The following is a 21518-nucleotide window of genomic DNA, read 5'->3' on the forward strand; positions in this document are numbered from 1 at the left end:
TTCTTGTATTCCAATCCGCATGTCATTTGCCTTCCTAATTGCTTGCGATACCTGCGTGCTGACTTTGTGTTCCTTGTCCGAATTCCTCTGAACAGCAACATTTACAAGTTTCACGTCATTTAAAATATATTCAGCTTTTCTATTCTTCTGACCAAAGTGAATAACATCACACTTCCCCGCAATGTACTCCATCTGCCCCCTTATTGCCCACTCACTGAACCTATCTAGATATCTTTAGAGCCAGCTTTGTATTGTAAGAAAACTTGGATAGATTACTCTCTGTCTCTTTATCTAAGTCATTAATATAGATTGTAAATAGCTTAGGCCCCAGCACCGATCCTTGAGCTACTCCACTCGTTACAGCCTGCCAACTTGAAAATGCCCTGTTTATCCCTACTCTTTGCTTCTTGCCCATCAATCTTGTATCCATGCTAATATATTCCCTCTCACACCTCCATGAGCCCTTATCTTACGTATTAACCTTTTTTGTGGCATTATTAAATGCCTTTTCGAAATCCAAGTATACTGCATCTACTGGTTCCCTTTTATGCACCCTACTCGTTACACTTTCAAAAATGTAATATATTTATCAAACACAATTTCCTTTTCATAAAACCATGCTGACTTTGTCTGGTCATACTAGGATTTTCTAAGTGCATCGTTAAGAGATTCCAAATAATAAATAACTGATTCCAGCACTTTCCTGATGACTGATGTCAGGCTAACAGGCCTGTAGTTCCCCGTTTTCTCTCTCCCTCCTTTCTTAAATAGTGGTGCTAAATTTGCTAACTTCCAAGCCACTAGTATCTAGAATTGTGAAAAATTATAACTAGCACATCCACTAGCTCTACAGCTACCTCTTAGAACCCTGGGATTTAGGCCATCAGATCCTGGGATTGTCAGATTTTGGTCCCTTGTGTTTTTCCAGTACTTTTTCTCCACTGTTATCAATTACCTTAATTTCATCACTCTTATTAGCCCTTTGGTTACCCTCTATTTCTGGTCTGTAATTTGCATCTTATACTGTGAAAAAAGACGCAAAAATATTTGTTCAATGCCTCTGCCATTTCCTCATTTCCCATGATAATTTCGCCTGTCTCTGTCTCTAAGGGACCAATGTTTATTTTAGCTACTCTCCTTTTTATAAACTTGTAAAAGCTCTTAGAATCTGTTTTTACATTCCTGGCTAGTTTACCCTCAGATTCGATTTCTTCCTCTTCTTATCAACTTTTTGGTGGCCCTTTGCTGGTTTATAAAACATTCCCAATCCTCAGACTTACTACCATTCTTTGACATTTTAAGCCTCTTTTCGTCCAATACAATCCTGAACTTCCTTTGTAAGCCACGGATAGATCTTTCATGCTGAGTTTTTGTGTTTTTTTTTAATGGAATGTACTTTTGTTGAACATTTTGAATTGGTTCTGTAAATGTTTCCCACTGTTGTTTTACCACTATATCTTTTAGTCTAATTACCCCATCAACCATTGCCAGCTCTCCCTTCATACCTATGTAATTGGCTTTAAGTTTAAGATTTGTGTTTGGGACTGGAGCACAAAGCTTTCAAACTTAATGTGAAATTCAATTGTATTACGATCACTTTTTCCCAGCAGATCTTAATTAACCCTGCCTCATTGCACAATATTACATCTAAGACAGCTTTATTCCTAAGTGGTTCCATGATGTATTGTTCCAGGACACTGTCATGAAAGCATTCTAAAAACTCATCTTCCAGACTACCTTTGCCAATTCGATTGGTCCAGATTATGTGAAGACTGAAGTTCCCCTCAATTATTACATTGCCTTTGGTACAAACTTCAGTTGTTTCTTGCTTAATGCTCTGTCCAATGGTATAACTAATGTTCGGGGGCCTGTAAAATACACACACTAGCATTTTCTGACACTTGCTATTCCTAATCTCCACCCATCCTGATTCTACTTCCTGATGTTCTGAGCCAAGATACTTTCTCATGACTGTCCTTATATCATCCTTCTGCTTCTCATTTTCCATTCTGTCTGTCTTTACGAAATGTTGTACACACTGGTATATTTATTTCCCAACCTTGGCCACCTTGTAACAATGGCTGAAATTTTACACCCCCACACCACCACCCTGGAAGTGGGCTGGTAGGTGGGGTTGGGTGGGGCCATAAAATTGAGTGGGAGGCGAGGTGTGCCATTCCCATCGCCTACCAGCCCTTGCTGCTGTTTAACCAGTGGCAGAGGAGGTGACAAATAGCCTGCCTGCTCCAGGCCAATTGAGGCCCTCAAGTGGCCAATTAATTGCACTTAAGGGCCTCCTCCTGCCACCTTTGGTATATTAAGCACCCAAGGAGGCCACCCAGTAATACCTGGCAGCCTCCTGGTGGGCTGGGGTGCCCTCCTGATCGGGCACCCTTTGCTCAATGGAGGGCCCCCGAGCAGCACAAGCATCCCTGCTGAAACACCTCTCCTTCCCCACCCCCCTGCCTTACTAGGGCCCAGCCAATTATCCCCGGTGAGGCCCGATCCCCACTTAACATTTTCTCCATTGTCGCTGGTCCTGGCTCAGTACAGTCCCAGCAGCACACACCATTGCTGGTGGCGCTACTGGGACTGAAGAGCTGCCAGCCCTCTGATTTGCTGGTAGCTCTTGGAGGCGGGACTTCCAGCCTCAGAAGAGCAAAGTCCGAACCAAGGCCAATTAAGGGCCTCAGCCATGTAAAATTGCTGCGTGGCTTCCAGACCCAGGGGAGGCGGGCTCGTCCCCAACTGTTTAGCTGGTGGACGGGGTCACTGCCACTATGTAAAATTCCAGCCCATGTCGCTGTAATGGTGATTAGATTTGAACCATGTAACTGAAGGACAACCAAAATCTGCACACACAGTGCAGGTGCTGCATAACTATTTTTTTTAAAAAAGAATACTTAGTAGTCCAAGAATCCCAGCTGAAGGTGCCACTGATGTACAGTTTCAAATGCTTGGCACTACTTAAAAAAAGAACAGTAGCATTCTCCCTGGTGTCCTGGCCAATATTTATCCCTCAAAGAACATCACTAACTCAGATTATCTGGTCATTATCTTACTGCTGTTTGTGGCACCTTGCTGTGCGCAGCTGCATTTCCTATACCATTATTTTAATAATTATGCCAACACTTCAGATGTACTTAATTGGCTGTAAAACCCTTTAGGACTTCCTGAGGTCGTGAAAGGTGCTATATAAATACAAGTTCTTTCTTCTCAATGTATTCTGTTTATGAAAATAGAGCCTGCAGCGGCAAATTTGTTTCTTTTCTTTATTTTCTTTTTTCTGATGTAGTAAGGACACAAAGATACTGTACTGATGGAAGTTTGTTCATTCTTTCTTATTCCAGTTGAAAGCACCGCCTGCTGCTTCATGCTGATGCCCTTTGTAGCAAACCAAGACAATGGTTCTCTCAGGAAGGAGACTGTTTACTAGATAAAAGCAAAATACTGCGGATGCTGGAAATCTGAAATAAAAACAAGAAATGCTGAAAATACTCAGCAGATCTGGCAGCATCTGTGGAGAGAGAAGCAGAGTTAATGCTTCAGGTCAGTGACCCCTCTTCAGAACTGTTCTGAAGAAGGGTCACTGACCTGAAACGATGACTCTGCTTCTCTCTCCACAGATGCTGCCAGACCTGCTGAGTATTTCCAGCATTTCTTGTTTTTATTTCTGTTTACTAGATGGTTGTGCATTTAAAATGGATATACAAATTTCAAGCAGAATTTAAAATGTGGTTGCTAACTGTATTTCTATTGACAAAACTTCTAAAGCCAATCCAGAGAACAGTCAAGCCACCAATCACAACCCGAAGTTTTGAATTGTACTCAGAGAGTTAACGCATTTTGGAAATGAGAAAGCTGATCTATGTATTTTCACCGATTCAAATTGCTAGTTTTCTTACAACAATAGCATTCCATTCTTAAATTAGCAAATGCAGTAACCATTTAATATGTTAGCTTCATGTTATGTTTCATGCAGCACATTTGCAACATTTTACAACTTTAAAAAAAGCAGGCCAAACAAATTAGCACAACAGGAAATGACTACTGACTGCAGCTTACTAAATCCAGAAATAGCCTGCAATAAACCAAATGAATTATGTATTGTGTGCAATCACAACATTATGAGATTGTACAAAATAATATCTACAGTACGGAATGCTTTACAAGGTTCAATCAATTTGATGGCAGTATTTCAACAAATAATTTATCATGCAATACCTCAAAGTCGAAACAAGGCTTTTCCCGTGGTTCATTTCTAATTAAGTAATTATCTGTTCTGAGTACTGAGGAAATTGAAAAAAATTAATAAAATCAGAGAGTGGTCAAAGATGGGGACATTGCTGGCTTGTAAGAAAAATCTCTAAGTTTTTAAATGATGCCAATGAAGAACAGGCAAACCATATTTGAAAGGGTTTAGATAACAGGGCCAGAGTTGGCAGATGCAATTCAATATGCATAAGCACAACATAATGAGCATGGAAGCAGCAAACAAAAAAAGTATGTTTTAAATCAAATGAAATTCAATGTCATTAAGTGTGAGGTGTACATTTGGTAAAAACAATTACACAATAATTATACTTAGAAAAGGAAAAAGCTAGGTGATACGAAGGAGCGAAGGATTTGGGAATTTAGATTCACACTAAAAGCAGCACCTTGAGTGCTCAGGCCATTAAAGACAAATAAAGGAATATTGGGTTTTATGATAAATGGTATGGAACATAAAAGTCAAGGGCCAAGAAATTTGATGATGCTGTGCATTTTTTTTTTTACACAGGTGTAAAACTGGTGCCAAAGTGCCCAATATGGTGCTTGCATTCTGTGTTGGATGTGCACCACCTGCCATATTGGTATGGAGATCAAAGGAGGTATCCAGTACCATGCCTTCAACAGGCTTTAGGTCCTTTGCATATCCAAATCAAGGATTTAATTCTTACCTGCTGCCTCCCTCATTAAACTGCTTGCCCTGAACGCAGCCAATGGCAGGCTAACTTTGTTCAGGACAACCAGGTCGACATGCAGCCTAACCTGCAGGCCTTAAAAGGGACCACTGAAGGCTGCCTCCAAAAATATAAGTTTTCCATCAAAGTATATACCTAAATGTGGAATGAGGAGATGCACAAACTCGCCACCCGGCTCCACAATGAAACCACGGGCCAGTGCCAGCCACCACTCCAATTTGTGCCTCAACCCTCGCCCCCTCCCCGCCTACCTCGAATCCTGTTCTCGTCACCAGCCACCAAACTCCCCCACCCCATCCCCCTTCCTCACTCTCCTGATTACTTCCCTCTCTCAGTTGCTCCCCTCTAGCAAGGCCTAACTGTGTCACAGGCAGTGGCCTGAAATTCAAACAGTCTTCACCAGCCAGTTGTCTAGGAACCCCCCCGGAAGCATTTGCTGCCCATCAGTCTGACATAAGTGAGGCCAGAGGGTCATCATCAGATGGACCTTGGGGACTACTCGTTCCAGCACAGAGATCAAACCCTGTGTCCAGTTCATGCCAGTAGACCAGCTCAAGACAATTTCAGATCAAGATGTCATGATATATGAAACCTGAGTAAAACCACAGCTGGAATACTGTATACAGTTTTGGGCTCCACACTATAAAAAGGATATTGAAAAAAGGAGCAGTAAAGATTTACTAAGATGCTGCTTGGCAGAGCAAATATAGACCTGTTAAGGCACAAGTGAATAATGCAAGGCTAGATTGCATCTATTTAACACAAGGAGTCTTCGAAGTAAGACAGATGAATTGAGGGCATTGATTAACACATGGGAATATGATATTATTGCTATTAGAGAGACATGGTTGAGGGAGGGGCAGGACTGGCAGCTCAGAATCTTCAGGCGTGACGGTGGGGGGGGGGGGGGGGGGGGTGTAAAAGAGGAGGTGACATTGCACTATTGATCAAGGAGTCAATTACTCCAGTAAGGAGGGATGATATCTTAGAAGGTTCCTCAAATGAGGCCATATGGGTAGAACTTAAAAGCAAAAACGGGGGCAATCACTTGGCTGGGATTGTACGACAGGTCTCCAAATAGTCAGGGAGATATATGTAGGGAACAGATATGTAGGCAAATCTCAGAGGTATATATATAATAGGGTAATAATAGTAGGGGATTTCAACTTCCCCAATATTAACTGGGATAGTCTTGGTGCAAAAGGCTTAAAGGGGGCAGAATTCTTCAAGTGCATACAAGAGAGCTTTTTGAGCCAACACATAGAAAGTCCTGCAAGAGAAGGGGCAGTACTGGACCTAATCCTAGGGAATGAAGCCGGACAAGTGGTAGAAGCGTCACTCGGGGAGCATTTCGGGGATAGTGACCATAACTTTAAGATTTAAGGACAAAGATGGAGCGGAAATAAAGGTACTGAATTGGGGGTAGGCTGATTTCAATATGCTGAAACAGGATCTGGCCAAAGTGGACTGGGACTTGTAGGAAAGTCTACATCAGACCAGTGGGAGTCATTCAAAGAGGAAATAGTGAGAGTTCAGAGCGAACATGTTCCCGTAAAAGTGAAGGGTTGGACCAACAAGTCCAGGGAACCCTGGATGTCAAGGGATATAGAGGATTGGATAAGGCAAACAAAAAAAAGGAAGCTTATGGCAGATTCAGGGGACTGAAAACAACAGATGCCCTAGAGGAGTATAGAACGTGTAGGGGGGTACTTAAATAAGTAATTAGGAAAGCGAACGGGGGCATGAAAAAACACTGGTGGGCAAGATAAAGGAAAATCCCAAGGTGTTTTTTAAGTATGTTAAGGGCAAGAGGATAACCAGGAAAAAGTAGGGATCAAAGTGTCAATCTGTGTGTGGAGCCCAAGGACATAGGTGAGGTTTTAAATCATTACTTTTCATCTGTATTCACCATGGAGAAAGACAATGTAGCTGCAGAGATCAGGGAGGGGAATTGTGATAAATTAGCATTAAAAGGGAGGAGGTATTGGCGGGCTAAGTGGATAAATCCCCAGGCCCAGATGAGATATATCCCAGCTGTTATGTGAGGCAAGGGAGGAGATAGCAGGGGCTCTGACACAAATTTTCAAATCCTCTCTTGCCACGGGAGAGGTGCCAGAGAACTGGAGGACAGCGAATGTGGTACCAAGAAGGGAAGCAGGGATAAACCAGGTCATTACAGGATGCTAAGTATAACATCAGTGATAGGGAAACTATTAGAAAAAAATTCTGCAGGACAGGATTAATCTCCAGTTGGAGACGTAGGGATTAATCATGGATAATCAGCATGGCTTTGTCAGGGGGAGATCACGTCTAACAAACTTGATTGAATTTTTCGAGGTGGTGACGAGATGTGTAGATGAGGGTAAAGCAGTTGATGTCGTCTACGTGGACTTCAGTAAGGCTTTTGATAAGGTCCCACATGGACTGAAGGCAGTAGTACAGATAGATAAGGTGGTTAGGAAGGCATATGGGATATTTGCCTTTATTAGCCGAGGCATAGAATATGAGCAGGGAGGTTATGATGGAGCTGTATAAAACGCTAGTTAGGCCACGGCTGGAGTACTGTGTACAGTTCTAGTGGCCACACTATAGGAAGGATGCACTGAAGAGGGTGCAGAGAGAATTCACCAGGATGAAGCCTGGGCTGCAGCATTTCAGCTATGAAGAGAGACTGGATAGGCTAGGGTTGTTTTCCTTGGAGCAGAGAAGGCGGAAGGGAGCTGTACAAAATTATGAGGGGCATAGATAGGAAGAAACTTTTTCCCTTAGCGGAGGTGTCAATAACCAGGGGGCATAGATTTAAGCGAAGGGCCAGGAGGTTTAGAGGGGATTTGAGGAAAAAATGTTTCACCCAGAGAATGGTTGGAATCTGGAGCACGCTGCCTGAAGGGGTGGTAAAGCCAGGAACCTCACAACATTTAACAAGTATTTGTATGAGCACTTGAAACGCCACAGCATACAAGGCTATGGGCCAAGTGCTGGAAAATGGGATGACGATAGGTGTTTGATGGCCAGCATGGACACGATGGCCGAAGGGCCTGTATAACTCTATGACTAAGACATGGGCAGCAGAGTTTTGGATGACCTCCAGTTTATGGAGAGTAGAATGTGGGAAACCAGCCAGCAGTGCATTGGAATAGTTAAGTCCAGAGGTAACAAAGGCAAATATGAGGGTTTCAGCACCAGATGAGCTGAGACAAGCAAAGGTGGGTGAAGTTACGGAGGAGGAAATAGGTTGTCTTAGTGATGGCACGAACGTGAGTTCGGAAGTTCATCTCAGGGTTAAATGTGACACCAAGTTGCGAAGAGACTGCCTAATCCCAGACGGTTGCCAGAGAGAGGGGTTGGAGTTGGTAGCTAGGGAATAGAATTTGGAGCAGGGACCAAAAACAATGGCTTCAGTCTTCCCAGTACTTAATTGGAGGAAATTTCTGCTCATCCAGTACTGAATGATGGATAAGCAGTCCAATAATTTACCAACATTGGAGGAGTCGAGAGAAGTGGTTGTTAAGAAGAGTTGAGAGTTTTCACATCTCTGCTGACAACAAACAGTGTGCTTTCGGTGATGTCGCCAAGGAGCAGAATGTAGATGAGAAATAGGAGGGGCCAAGGATACAACAATTTAGTTAAACAGGATTTGCCTTTAACAAATCTGTGCAAGCTTACCTTAATTAATCCACATTTGTCCAAGTGACAGATCAGAACAGCTGGTGTAAAAGATTGCATCATCAGAACAGATGCGACAAAGGCTGAGAACCTGGGCAAATGGAATGAAGTCCGTAATGGAAGCAGGGGGGTGAGGAAGTGTAGTTGAGGTACATTGATGACTGTATCAATGAAGTTTTCTGTTCTTGCCCTAAACTGTAAAATTTCTTCAACTTAGAACAAAGAACAGTACAGCACAGGAACAGGACATTCAGCCCTCCAAGCCTGCGCCGATCTTGATGCCTGCCTAAACTAACATCTTCTGCACTTCCGGGGCCCATATCCCTCTATTCCCTTCCTATTCATATATTTGTCAAGATGTCTCTTAAACGTCGCTATCGTATCTGCTTCCACCACATCCCCTGGCAGCAAGTTCCAGGCACTCACCACCCTCTGTGTAAAAAACTTGCCTCGCACATCCCCTCTAAACTTTGCCCCTCGCACCTTAAACCTATGTCCCCTAGTAACTGACTCTTCCGCCCTGGGAAAAAGCTTCTGACTATCCACTCATAACTTTGTAAACCTCTATCATGTCGCCCCTCCACCTCCGTCGTTCCAGTGAAAACAATCCGAGTTTTTCCAACCTCTCCTCATAGCTAATGCCCTCCAGACCAGGCAACATCCTGGTAAACCTCCTCTGTACCCTCTCCAAAGCCTCCACATCCTTCTGGTAGTGTGGCGACCAGAATTGCACGCAATATTCTAAGTGTGGCCTAACTAAGGTTCTGTACAGCTGCAACATGACTTGCAAATTTTTATACTCTATGCCCCGACCGATGAAGGCAAGCATGCCGTATGCCTTCTTGACTACCTTATCCACCTGCGTTGCCACTTTCAGTGACCTGTGGACCTGTACGCCCAGATCTCTCTGCCTGTCAATACTCCTGAGGGTTCTGCCATTTACTGTATACCTCCCACCTGCATTAGACCTTCCAAAATGCATTACCTCACATTTGTCCGGATTAAACTCCATCTGCCATTTCTCCGCCCAAGTCTCCAACCGATCTATATCCTGCTGTATCCTCTGACAATCCTCATCATTATCCGCAACTCCACCAACCTTTGTGTCGTCTGCAAACTTACTAATCAGATCAGCTACATTTTCCTCCAAATCATTTTTATATACTACAAACAGCAAAGGTCCCAGCACTGATCCCTGCGGAACACCACTAGTCACATCCCTCCATTCAGAAAAGCATCCATCCACTGATACCCTCTGTCTTCTGTGACCGAGCCAGTTCTGGATCCATCTTGCCAGCTCACCTCTGATCCCGTGTAACTTCACCTTTTGCACCAGTCTGCCATACGGGACCTTGTCAAAGGCTTTACTAAAGTCCATATAGACAACATCCACCGCCCTTCCCTCATCAATCATCTTTGTCACTTGTTCAAAAAACTCAATCAAATTAGTAAGACACGACCTCCCCTTCACAAAACCATGCTGTCTCTCGCTAATAAGTTCGTTTGTTTCCAAATGGGAGTAAATCCTGTCCCGAAGAATCCTCTCGAATAGTTTCCCAACCACTGACGTAAGGCTCACCAGCCTATAATTTCCTGGATTATCCTTTCCACCCTTCTTAAACAAAGGAACAACATTGGCTATTCTCCAGTCCTCTGGGACCTCACCTGTAGCCAATGAGGATGCAAAGATTTCTGTCAAGGCCCCAGCAATTTCTTCCCTTGCCTCCCTCAGTATTCTAGGGTAGATCCCATCAGGCCCTGGGGACTTATCTACCTTAATGCTTTGCAAGACACCCAACACCACCTACTTTTTGATAATGAGATGACTGAGACTATCTGTACTCCCTTCGCTAGGTTCATCATCCACCAAGTCCTTCTCCTTGGTGAATACTGATGCAAAGTACTCATTTAGCACCTCACCCATTTCCTCTGGCTTCACGCATCGATTCCCATCTCTGTCCTTGAGTGGGCCAACTCTTAGCTTCGAATTTACATTGTTCTCTCACCTTCACATGGTCCATCTCTTCCCTTCCCTTCCTCAACTTCTCTGTCTCCATTTTTGGGGATAGGCTACCCACGAATATTCATTGTAAGCCCACTGACTCCCACAGCTACTTCGACTACACTTCCTCACATTCTGCATACTCAAAGGACTCCACAACATTCATCCAGTTTCTCCATCTCTGTTGCAACTATTCTGATGATGCAACCTTTCACAACAGTTCTTCTGATCAGTCTTCCTTTTCCCTCAACAGAGGACTACCACCTGCCAACATGGTTGACAGGGACCTCAACCAGGTCCATCCCATTTCTCGCACTTCTGTTCTCACCCTTTCCTCTCCCTCCCAGAACCATTATAGCACTCCCCTTGTGCTCAACTTCCACCCTGCCAGTTTCCATATTCAACAAATCATCCTCCGCCATTTCTGCCACCTCTAGTGTGATGCCACTACCAAGCACGTTTTCTCCTCCCTCCCTTTTCAGCATTCCAAAGTGACTATTCAATCTGTGACACCCTGGTCCACTCCTCAATCACCCCATCCCCTTCCCATGGCACCTTTCCATGCAACTGCAGGAGATGCAACACCTGCCCTTTTACCTCCTCTCTTCTCAGCTTCCATGGCCCGAAACATTCCTTCCAGGGGAATCATTGATTTAAGTGTACTCATTTCAATTTAGTATACTGCATTTGTTGCTCACAATGCAGTCTGCTCTACATTAGGGAGACCAAATGCAGATTGGGTGCTTGTTTTGCAGAACACCTCCGTTCAGTCCAAAAGCATGACCCTGAGCTTCCGGTCACCTGTCATTTTAATTCTCCACCTTGCTCTCGTGCTGACCTCCCTGTCCTCAGCCTCCTGCAGTGTTCCAATGAAGCTCAATGTAAGCTTGAGGAACAGCACCTCATCTTTCGATTAGGCATTATACTGCCTTCCAGAAACATGAAGTTCAACAATTTCAGACTGTAACCTCTGCCCCATTTTGTTTCCTTTTTCTTTACAGCTTTCAGCTTTACTCTTGTTTTTCCTCGGTTTGCCTTTCAAACAGCAGCTGTTCATCACTCTACCACTGACATCTCCTCCAGACACATCTTTTGTTTCATACTTGCCCCATTACCACTCCCTTTGGCCCTGCACCACCAACTCTTTTGTAATTTAATCACTCATCATCCACCCTATCTCAGACCTTCTCTTTAGTTCTTATTCCACCCTCCCCTTTTCACTTGCTTAAAACATATTACATTTCTAACTCTTCACAGTTCCAATAAAAGATCACTGACCTGAAACATTAACTCTTGCTCTCTCCACAGATGCTGCCAGACCTGCTGAGTATTTCCAACAATTTCTGTTGTAAGTTCAGATTTCAAGCATCCACATTGTTTTCCTTTGGTTTTGTTGGTTTGATTCCAATTTACCTAGGCCAGATCCATTCTTACTTCATTGTAATTGGCCTTCTCCTAATTAATTATTTTTACTCGGGATTGATCCTTGTCCTTTTCCATAGCTAACCTAAACTTTATGAAACCCAACATTATGCTCAAACGTGCAGAAAAGGGTGGTGCTGTTCTTGTCTGGCATACCTACCTCTACCTTACAGAGGCTGAGCGCCAACTCTCAGACACTTCTTCCTACCTCCCCTGGAATATAACCCTACCACCGGACATCAAGCTACTGTCCACAGGACTGTCACTGACCTAATCTCATCTGGAGATCTTCACTCTACAGCTTCCAACCTCATAGTCCTGCAACCCCTGACAGCCCACTTCTACCTCCTTCCTAAAATCCACAAACAGGACTGACATGGCAGATCCATCGTTTCAGCCTGTTCCTGCCCCACTGAACTCATTTCTTCATATCTTGACTCTATCTTTTCTACGCTGGTCCAGTCTCTTCCCACCTACATCCATGACTCTTCTGAGCCCCTACGTCATTTTGACAATTTCCAGTTTCCTGGCCCTAACTGCCTCCTCTTCACTCTGGACGTCCAATCTCTCTATACCTCCATCCCCCACCCGAACGGTTTGACAGCTCTCCGCTTCTTCCTTGAACAGAGGCCCACCCAGTCCCCATCCACCACCACCCTCCTCTGCCTGGCTGAACTTGTTCTCACATTGAACAACTTCTCCTTCAGCTCCACCCACTTCCTTCAATTAAAAGGTGTTGGTATGGGTCCTAGTTATGCCGAATTTTTTTTGTGGGATATATTGAACATTCCTTGTTCCAGTCCTACTCAGGCTCCCTCCCCCAACTCTTTTTCCGGTACATTGACGACAGTATTGGTGCCGTTTCCTGCTCCCGCCCCGAACTGGAAAACTGAATCAACTTTGCCTCCAATTTCCACCCTTCTCTCACCTTCACATGATCCATCTCCGACACTTCCCTTCCCTTTCCTGACTTCTCTGTCTCCATCTCTGGCGATAGGATGTCTACGAATATTCATTATAAGCCCACCAACTCCGACAGCTACCTTGACTATACTTGTTCACACCCTGACTCCATTCCATTCTCCCAGTTTCTCCATCTCCGACGCATCTGCTCTGATGATGCAACCTTCCCCGACAGCTCTTCTGATATGTCTTCCTTTTTCCTCAACTGAGGATTCCCCCCCACTGTGGTTGACGGGGCCCTCAACTGTGTCCAGCCCATTTCCCACACCCCTACCCTCACCCTCCCAGAACCGCGACAGCGTTTCCCTCGTCCTCACTTTCCACCCCACCACCCTCCACATCCAGAGGATCATCCTCCACCATTTCCGACACCTTCAGCGTGATGCCACCATCTTCCCCTCCCTTCCCCGCATTCCGAAGGGATAGTTCCCTCTGCGACACCCTGGTCCACTCCTCCATTACCTACAAGACCTCATCCCCTTCCCACGGCACCTTCCCATGCAAGCACAGGAGGTGTAATACCTGCCCTTTTACCTCTTCTCTCCTCACTATCAAAGGCCCCAAAAACTCCTTTCAGGTGAAGCAGCAATTTACTTGTACTTCTTTCAATTTAGTATACTGTATTTGCTGCTCACAATGCAGTCTCCTCTACACTGGGGAGACCAAACACAGATTGGGTGACCGCTTTGCTTAACACCTCCACTCAGTCTGAAAGCATGACCCCGAGCTTCCGGTTGCTTGCCATTTCAACACTCCCCCCTTCTCTCATGCGAATATTTTTGTCTTTGGCCTGCTCCAGTGTTCTAGTGAGCATCAACACAAGCTCGAGGAGCAGCACCTGATCTTTCGATTAGGCACTCTACAGCCTTGCAGACTGAACACTAAGTTCAACAACTACAGAGCATGACTGGCCTTGTAATATTTTATTTTTTAACCATGTGCCTGCTTTTCATGTAATCAGCACTGCTCGCTTTTCTGCTATTAACACTCTCTCTGGACTAATGCTTTGTCTTTCACCACAAGCATTAACATACACTTTGCCTTTATCCCAGGACAGCTTTGTTATTTGATCTCCTGCACTATCAAATACCTTCCCCTTTGTTCTCCACCCACCCCCCCCACCTCCCTTCACGTACTTAAAACCTAATTCTTTCCTAACCTTTGCCAGTTCTGATGAAAGGTCACAGATCTGAAACAGTAACTTTGCTTCTCTCTCCACAGATGCTGCCAGACCTGCTGAGTATTTCCAGCACCTTTTGTTTTTGTGTCAAAACTTTATGATACTAAGCTCCCCTGACACTTGATGTACTTGACTCAACTCATTCCCCAGAATGGGTCAGAAACAGGAGAATTATCCAGATCATTATGAAAACACTCCAGGAACTCTTCCCCATCTCTGCCTTTTACATTATTACTACCCCAGTCTAAACTAGGATAGTTAAACTCCATTATCAATATACTATAGTTTTTGCACCTCTCTGCAATTTTCTTGCAAATTTGTTCCTTCATATCTTTGCCACGAATTGGTGATTACAGAATGTGCCCAATATGGTATGGAGGGCGCTAGCTATGAAGAGAGGATGAGTGGATTAGGATTATTTTCATTAGAAAGACGGAGATTGAGGTGTACAAAATCATGAGAGGTATAGACAGGGTTGATAGCAAGAAGCTTTTTCCCCAGAGTGGGGGATTCAATTACGAGGGGTCACGAGTTCAAAGTGAGAGGGGAAAAGTTTAGGGGGATATGCGTGGAAAGTTCTTTACGCAGAGGGTGGTGGGTGCCTGGAACGCGTTGCCAGCAGAAGTGGTAGACGCGGGCACGATAGCGTCTTTTAAGATGTATCTAGACAGATACATGAATGGGCAGGAAGCAAAGAGATACAGACCCTTAGAAAATAGGCGACATGTTTAGATAGAGGATCCGGATCGGCGCAGGCTTGGAGGGCCAAAGGGCCTGTTCCTGTGCTGTAATTTTCTTCGTTCTTAGAGTATAATGTTACCTCTAATTTTTCTTAGCATTAAACAAACAGATTCTGTCCTTGACCCCTCTGGGACATCCTCTCTCTCCAGCACTCTAATTTTCTCCATACTCAAGAGTACTTCCTTCCCTATCTTTTCTGAACACCGTCTATCCAGGAATATTTAGTATTTTTATTTTATTTTCCTGCAGATGCTGAAAATTTGAAACAAAAACAAAAATGCTGGAAAAATTCAGCAGGTCTGGCAGCATCTGTGGAGAGAGAAGCAAAGTTAACGTTTCAGGTCTGTGACCTTTCATCAGAATATTTAGTACCTTGTCCAGCCCTTTTTCGAACCAAGTCTCCATAACATCAATGCTAGTTTACTGGGATGACAATTAACTGTTTATGCAAACTTCCAAGTTCAAAATCAATCACAAAAAATGTTTTGCAAATAAGCACAGCTTTAAGTTTAATCCACACTGATGAGATTTTGCAGCTAATTACCTTCAGTTACAGATACAGAAAAGGTGCTGGAGTTTAGCTCTTCGAGCCCTCACTATAAATCATTTAATTAATAACTGACTTCAACTGCAACTTTATATCTGATAAGCCTATTTGCAAGAATTGCACACAGTTGAAGAGTCAGTGAATGGTTGATAGTAGACAGTACCTCGCCACCGCCCAGCCAACCCAACCACATCAACAGTTTCAGTAAAATCTGAATGAAGCTTTTGCTTACTAAATACAGCATCATATATTTTAGCTGAATAACCTGACCAACAAATGCAAAATATAAAAGAAATATACTTGTTTACTGTCTCTGTAGACATTTCAACTGTCTGAGATTGTGGAATGATGATTGTATATTTGGATGGATTTGTGAAGGGGGAGTTTATTGTCGCTGCAATTATCAATCCAAAATGTGAAGCTGAAGTGAGAGACTGGAAAATTTATAAATTGAAATTACTGATGCATACCTTTAGGTCACTGCCAGGCAAGGTACCCACTCCATTTTTCCATTCCATGGCACTATATATATCAAAGTCCTGCACATCAGCTGCATGGCTTGATTCAGCTTCTTCATCTGTTCTTTCAATTTTGATTGGCACAGCCTGCCAGCCTTTTTCTTCAGACAGCGTCTTTGCTCCTTCTGAATTGCTTACTTAAAGGTCATGGAGAAATAAAGGAAGTAATCATTACAAACTACTCAAAGCTATTTTCATTGTGTTCAATTTCTTCAAATAAAAAATACTTTAAACCTACTAAATGATTTTTGATGCAGGAAGAAAAACATACTTAGGTGTATACAGATATTCAGCAATAACTATTGCTTTAATTTACAACACTAAAGAGTCTGTGGGGCTGGGTGGGGGGGGGGGGGGGGGGAAGAGAGAAGAGTATATAGCAATTGTTTGCAGGTTAAAATTAAAAGTGATTAAACAAGGGATTCTGTGTATTCTTTTTAGCTCACACTTATCTGGGTTTCCAATATACTAATGAATTGATGCTGATTTATGCAGAGAAATAATTAGAAAAATCAGCTGGGCCAAACTGCTGTATATCTGACATCTACAATGTGACTCAAAATAATCACAGACCAAAAACATTTCATTTTGAGATAGATCAAGATTGTGAAACAAACTAAGAGTTTCACAGATATTGAAAAACTCAGAACATGCCAAGGATGGGAATCTCGTATTCAAATGAGATATGACAATAAATTATAACATTTCTATTGTTACGACCGAGGTGCGATGAGTGCACTGTTAATTCAGTCCCACTTCTCCACAGGTCACAAGGTATCAATAAATATTCCCACTTACCAAAACAGTCAATTAGATACTCTATTTGTCCCCAGAATAAAGCAGACCAACCGGGTTTCTTCAATAAAACAACAAAATTATCCGTTTATTATAAACCAAGTCTTAACCAATAATGAAGTAAATATATACGCAAATTTAAATTTTCAAGCCCCATATTTTTTCACACACACATGCAGATACATCCAAAAACTAGTCAAACAGGGGAAAAAAGGGATTTTTGTTTACAGCTGTTACAAAGGAATAGAAGGAATAAAAAAAAAAGTCTGCAAAGGTATGGAAAGAAGTCCTTTGTTTTGGCAAGGTGTCCCAAAGTCAAATAGTTGGTTGCCACTAGGAAACTTTCTCGGCGAGTTTGATGAACAGTCTGTTTGGGTCGGCGTTCAAAGAAATTGAACTGCAGAAGGCTTCACACAGGTCTTACAGCAGGTGTGCAGCAACAGAGGTTTCAGTACTCGTATATTCAATGCAAAGTCCCTGCAGCCATTCAGGATTTCTTCAAAGTACAGGCGGCAACAGTACAACTTCATACAAGCTTTTTCTTTTCTAGAGCAGGGATTCTTCAAAGAGAGGTAACAGTGTCCTGGATGTTGTTCTTGATCTCCAATAACTCCCTTTCATCCAAAAAACAGAAGCTGCTTTTTAACAGTTCAAAGTGAAACCAAAACAGTTCCCAAGTTCAGTCTGCATGATAATCATAAATTCTGTCTTGTCACAAGTCTGAAATAGCTCTCAAGTCAAACCCCCTGTGGTGTTTACTTGAAATCATATGTTTTCCAGTACTTGTTTATTGGTCAACCCTTTTGTCCACCTTCCTTTTGAAAAAAACACCCAAAGTTCAACACTCTCCAGATGATTCAATGTCCATGAAATCCTTTCTAGTTTTTAAAAATATGGATTCTCAAGTTTTAACACAAAAAATGGAAATTGCTTGACACTATAAACTCCAATCTACCTCACTCACGAAGATAAATTTATCGAAAGATAGAAGTTTCGTCAAACCTTACGTTTTGTGGAAACATTGTCTTGCTTAGCAGAGAACAACTAATAGGCCAACAGCTACAAAAATGAACGAGGGTCCAGAGTTATTAAGTATTGAGAATCTTGTGCAAAATTCTATCCTTGAATGGAAATGACTAGACTGGATATTGTGAAGAGCGGCAAAGCAAAACGTGGATTTTTTTTTAAATGATGGAAAAATCTGGCATTCCACAAGTACAAATTTAGGTCCAATGAGGTCTTTCAGCAGTAATTATGAAGTTGATATGCCATTAAAAATGCAGTTACACCTCATTCAACAAGCAGTAACTTTTCCAAGGGTTTTTATAGTGAAACAGAAGCGCAAGACTGCAAGTTCTCATTTCATAAGATTACTACTTGATTCATTCTCGGGGTTGTTTAACAGTGCACCCGCTGCAGAAGTGTATAATCACTGACAGAAACTTCTGGATTTCCACATGTGCGGACTCCAGAGTTGCTGTCAGTTTCAGTCAAGTAATGACAGTGATTGCTGACTGTTTCGCTGTCATTACCAGTGCAAAGTCCAGGCCACAATACATTCAACAGAACAGAGTTCAGCATAAGAAATTAAGATTTGAGCTTTTTAAATTGGATTTCCATTGCAGCTAAACTTTGGTGCCAGAGCTGTAATATGAAGTGCATCACTGTCACCAGTGGCACCTCAAACATGTTGATGTTGCACCCTCCACCCTGCCAATCATGGGTTCAGCAATACAAACATGCCACCACTGGTTGTAAAGTCATCCAATCACAGCCAAAATGATTAGCTAACTCAAAAAAAAAAGTGCAATGACTACATTGCTAGGATACAATGACATTCTCCAATCACTGGACAAAGTCTACAGGCAAAAAAAATAAAAGTATTGACTTTTTCTTGAATAACGTACATAAAATTTTACAGCACTGAGACAAACCATTCATCCCAACAAGTCGATGTTGATGCTAAGGCTCCACACAATGCTTGTTCCACCTGACTTCATCTCACCCAATCAACATGGATTCTTTTCTCCTTCATGTACTTATCTAGCTTCCCCTGTAATAATTGTACTGTAGTTATCATGGAAATACAATTTACTTACTTTGTGGAGCCCCATCTTCAAGCATTCCAACATAGTAATGTTGGAATTCATGTGTAGTAAGGAATTTCTTTGCAGCATATCTAATTAATAACAACGGGTGCCAATGGAAATGGGCTCGAACAGAACAATTATGTAGATTTTTATTTTGTCACTGAATGGCAACTTTCATTTCCCATAAAGGAAGGTTACAGCACATCTATACTCTGCAACTCCACCTCAAGTCTATGAATATAAACAAGAGTACAGATTCTGCCAAAAGCTGTGCGCATCAGCTAAACAGATGCTTTCGATCCACGCCTGCAATGACAGTGTTGCCGCAGACAGCAGCATAAATGCTAAGCAACTTGCTATTCAAGGCAGCTACATTCTCTGCAACAAAAACTATTTGAGGCACCTAATGTTGCACGAACCTTCCACAGGTCATTGAGGAAGGTCCCAGGCATTGCCAACTCGTTGCAGCCTGTGATTTTAATGCAACTGTCTTTTTGCAGCTACTGTAGGCACAACCTAGCAATATAAAACAGTTTCGATAGCTGTACAAATGGCAGCCAATATTGCTTAACTGCCTGACCAACCATTCTCAATATAAATCCATCATTGACGGATGCACCAAGTGAAGCTCTAATGTTTCCGACATTGCAACCGTCACTAAACTTCAAAAGTACTTCATTGGTTGTAAAGTGCTTTGGGACATCCTGAGGTCATGAAAGGTGCAAAATAAATGCAAGTCTTTCTTTCCTTTTTGCAGGCGAGGAGAGACAAAAGTGCCCGAATGCAAATTATTCTCATTTGATTCTGTTAATTTCTTCGTAATCACTTGTGTAAAATAGATGGTATGCCTGCCTTCCTCAGCAATAACTGGTTTGTGGAGACCAAAAGAACAGGCATAGAAGAAAATCTAAATATTTCTTGCAAACAAAGCCCAAATCCACTTTGAGCTCAACCAACCAAACTTCAAAGCTTGGTCACATCCCTCGGTTTCATTAACTTAATTACAATACTGTACATCAAAATGATAAAATCTTTCTACCTCAATATGGCATTGCACCATTGTTATGCTACTTCTTGGTGCCAGATTGAGTCTCAGGTAACCTCTGAAGAGAAATTACATGGTGATGCTCCATGGTTGGCCCGTTTCCACGAGTTACTCAAAACATAACCTGCTGTTTCAATACAAAAAGGAGGAACGTGATGCATGGTTTACATGCCTCAATAACACAAATAAACCACTGACTGTGATGCTGCTGCAATTTCTCATCAGCAAAACAGCAGCAAAATATTACCCGAAATGTTTTCAAAAGGAATATGTTAAACATTGCTTTATGATAGAATAAGACTCTACTTATTACATGGTACATAAGACATGAACATTAATGGAGCAATTTCATTCCAATTATTTTTTTCAATAGCATTTCTAACAAATAAAGCAGATAAAAAAACATCAGAAGTGCATTTGTACTCTGCATGGCTCTACATCAAATATAAGCCGAATGCAATCCAGGCCAAATCCCTCAAATCATTACTCCTTACATTCAGCTTAATGGCAAATTGAAAAGTTGACTCAGCTCCAAATTTCCACTAAAATTTAAAACCTAAAAAAAAAAATGAAATATAAACTTATCCAAGCTCAAACTGTCACAAAACTTGGGTTTGGCTCAGCTCTTCTCCACTATCTCAATTCAGATTCCACTATCTCAATTCAGATTCCACTATCTCAATTCAGATTCCACTATCTCAATTCAGATTCCACTATCTCAATTCAGATTCCACTATCTCAATTCAGATTCCACTATCTCAATTCAGATTCCACTATCTCAACGTCGAGCAACCCTAAGAGGTATGTGTCACTTTTTATAAATATGCTCCACTGTTGAAATTTTAAATGTAGCAGTGAACCTGTTTTGCAATTGTAGTTTTGGTACCAATACAAAGGCAACAGGCTGAATTGTAACTTGCCAGACCCACCAGGGGCGGTGGGAACACAGGGAACATGGAGTTCTTGCGCAAGCCATGGAGTTTTAACTTCACTTGAGCACGTGACAGTACCGAACAGAAGTCAGCGTGATTGAAAGTTCAGTGGAGGTCTCAAGACAAGGCAAGTCCTGCCCGGGGATGGAGGGTTGTTGGAGAGGGAGGGGTGGGGAAAAATGGGGAATGGGACACCTCAGGAATAGATCAGAGGCCTCATAGAGAAGGTCGGGGGAAGACTGGAAAGGTGGGGGGCTGGTGCCCAATTGCAGGGGGTTGCCCAAGGGCGTCCAGTGGAAACAAACTTAAACATTGAGTTTTTTGAGGATGTAGCTACTCAGATGGACAAAGGGGAACCAGGAAATCTAGTATAAAAGCAAAATACTACAGATGCTGAAAATCTGAAATAATAACAGGAAATGCTGGAAATCTTCATCAGGTCTGGCAGCATCTGTGGAGACAGAAGCAGAGTTAACGTTTCAGGTCAGTGACCCTTCATCAGAACTGGCAGACATTAGAAATGTAAAAGGTTTTAAGCAAATAAACTGAGGGTGGGGCAAGAGATAACAAAAGAGGTGTTGATAGCACAAGGTCACAGGGAATAACTGACCAGAAGGTCATGGAGCAAAAGCAAACAGTAAGTTCATGGTGTG

At 42.6% G+C, this 21518-nt stretch overlaps 1 protein-coding gene across 15 annotated transcripts in view; it reads right to left on the reverse strand.

Moving 5' to 3' along the window:
- Positions 1-21518, reverse strand: part of LOC137370059 (lethal(3)malignant brain tumor-like protein 4) — a 456447-nt gene that overhangs the window by 422105 nt on the left and 12824 nt on the right. For 9 of the 15 annotated variants that reach the window (XM_068032126.1, XM_068032123.1, XM_068032124.1 and 6 more), the window contains one exon: positions 15956-16140. The exons of 2 other annotated variants lie outside the window; for them this stretch is intronic. In XM_068032126.1, the coding sequence (XP_067888227.1) occupies positions 15956-16140 (185 nt within the window). Of the gene's footprint in view, positions 1-15955; positions 16141-19927; positions 20061-21518 lie in introns of those variants that run through there. 4 more of the 15 variants (XM_068032129.1, XM_068032130.1, XM_068032132.1 and 1 more) reach the window with 4 other exon arrangements.

This window comes from Heterodontus francisci, chromosome 5 (assembly GCF_036365525.1).
Source record: "Heterodontus francisci isolate sHetFra1 chromosome 5, sHetFra1.hap1, whole genome shotgun sequence".
Taxonomy (NCBI): domain Eukaryota; kingdom Metazoa; phylum Chordata; class Chondrichthyes; order Heterodontiformes; family Heterodontidae; genus Heterodontus; species Heterodontus francisci.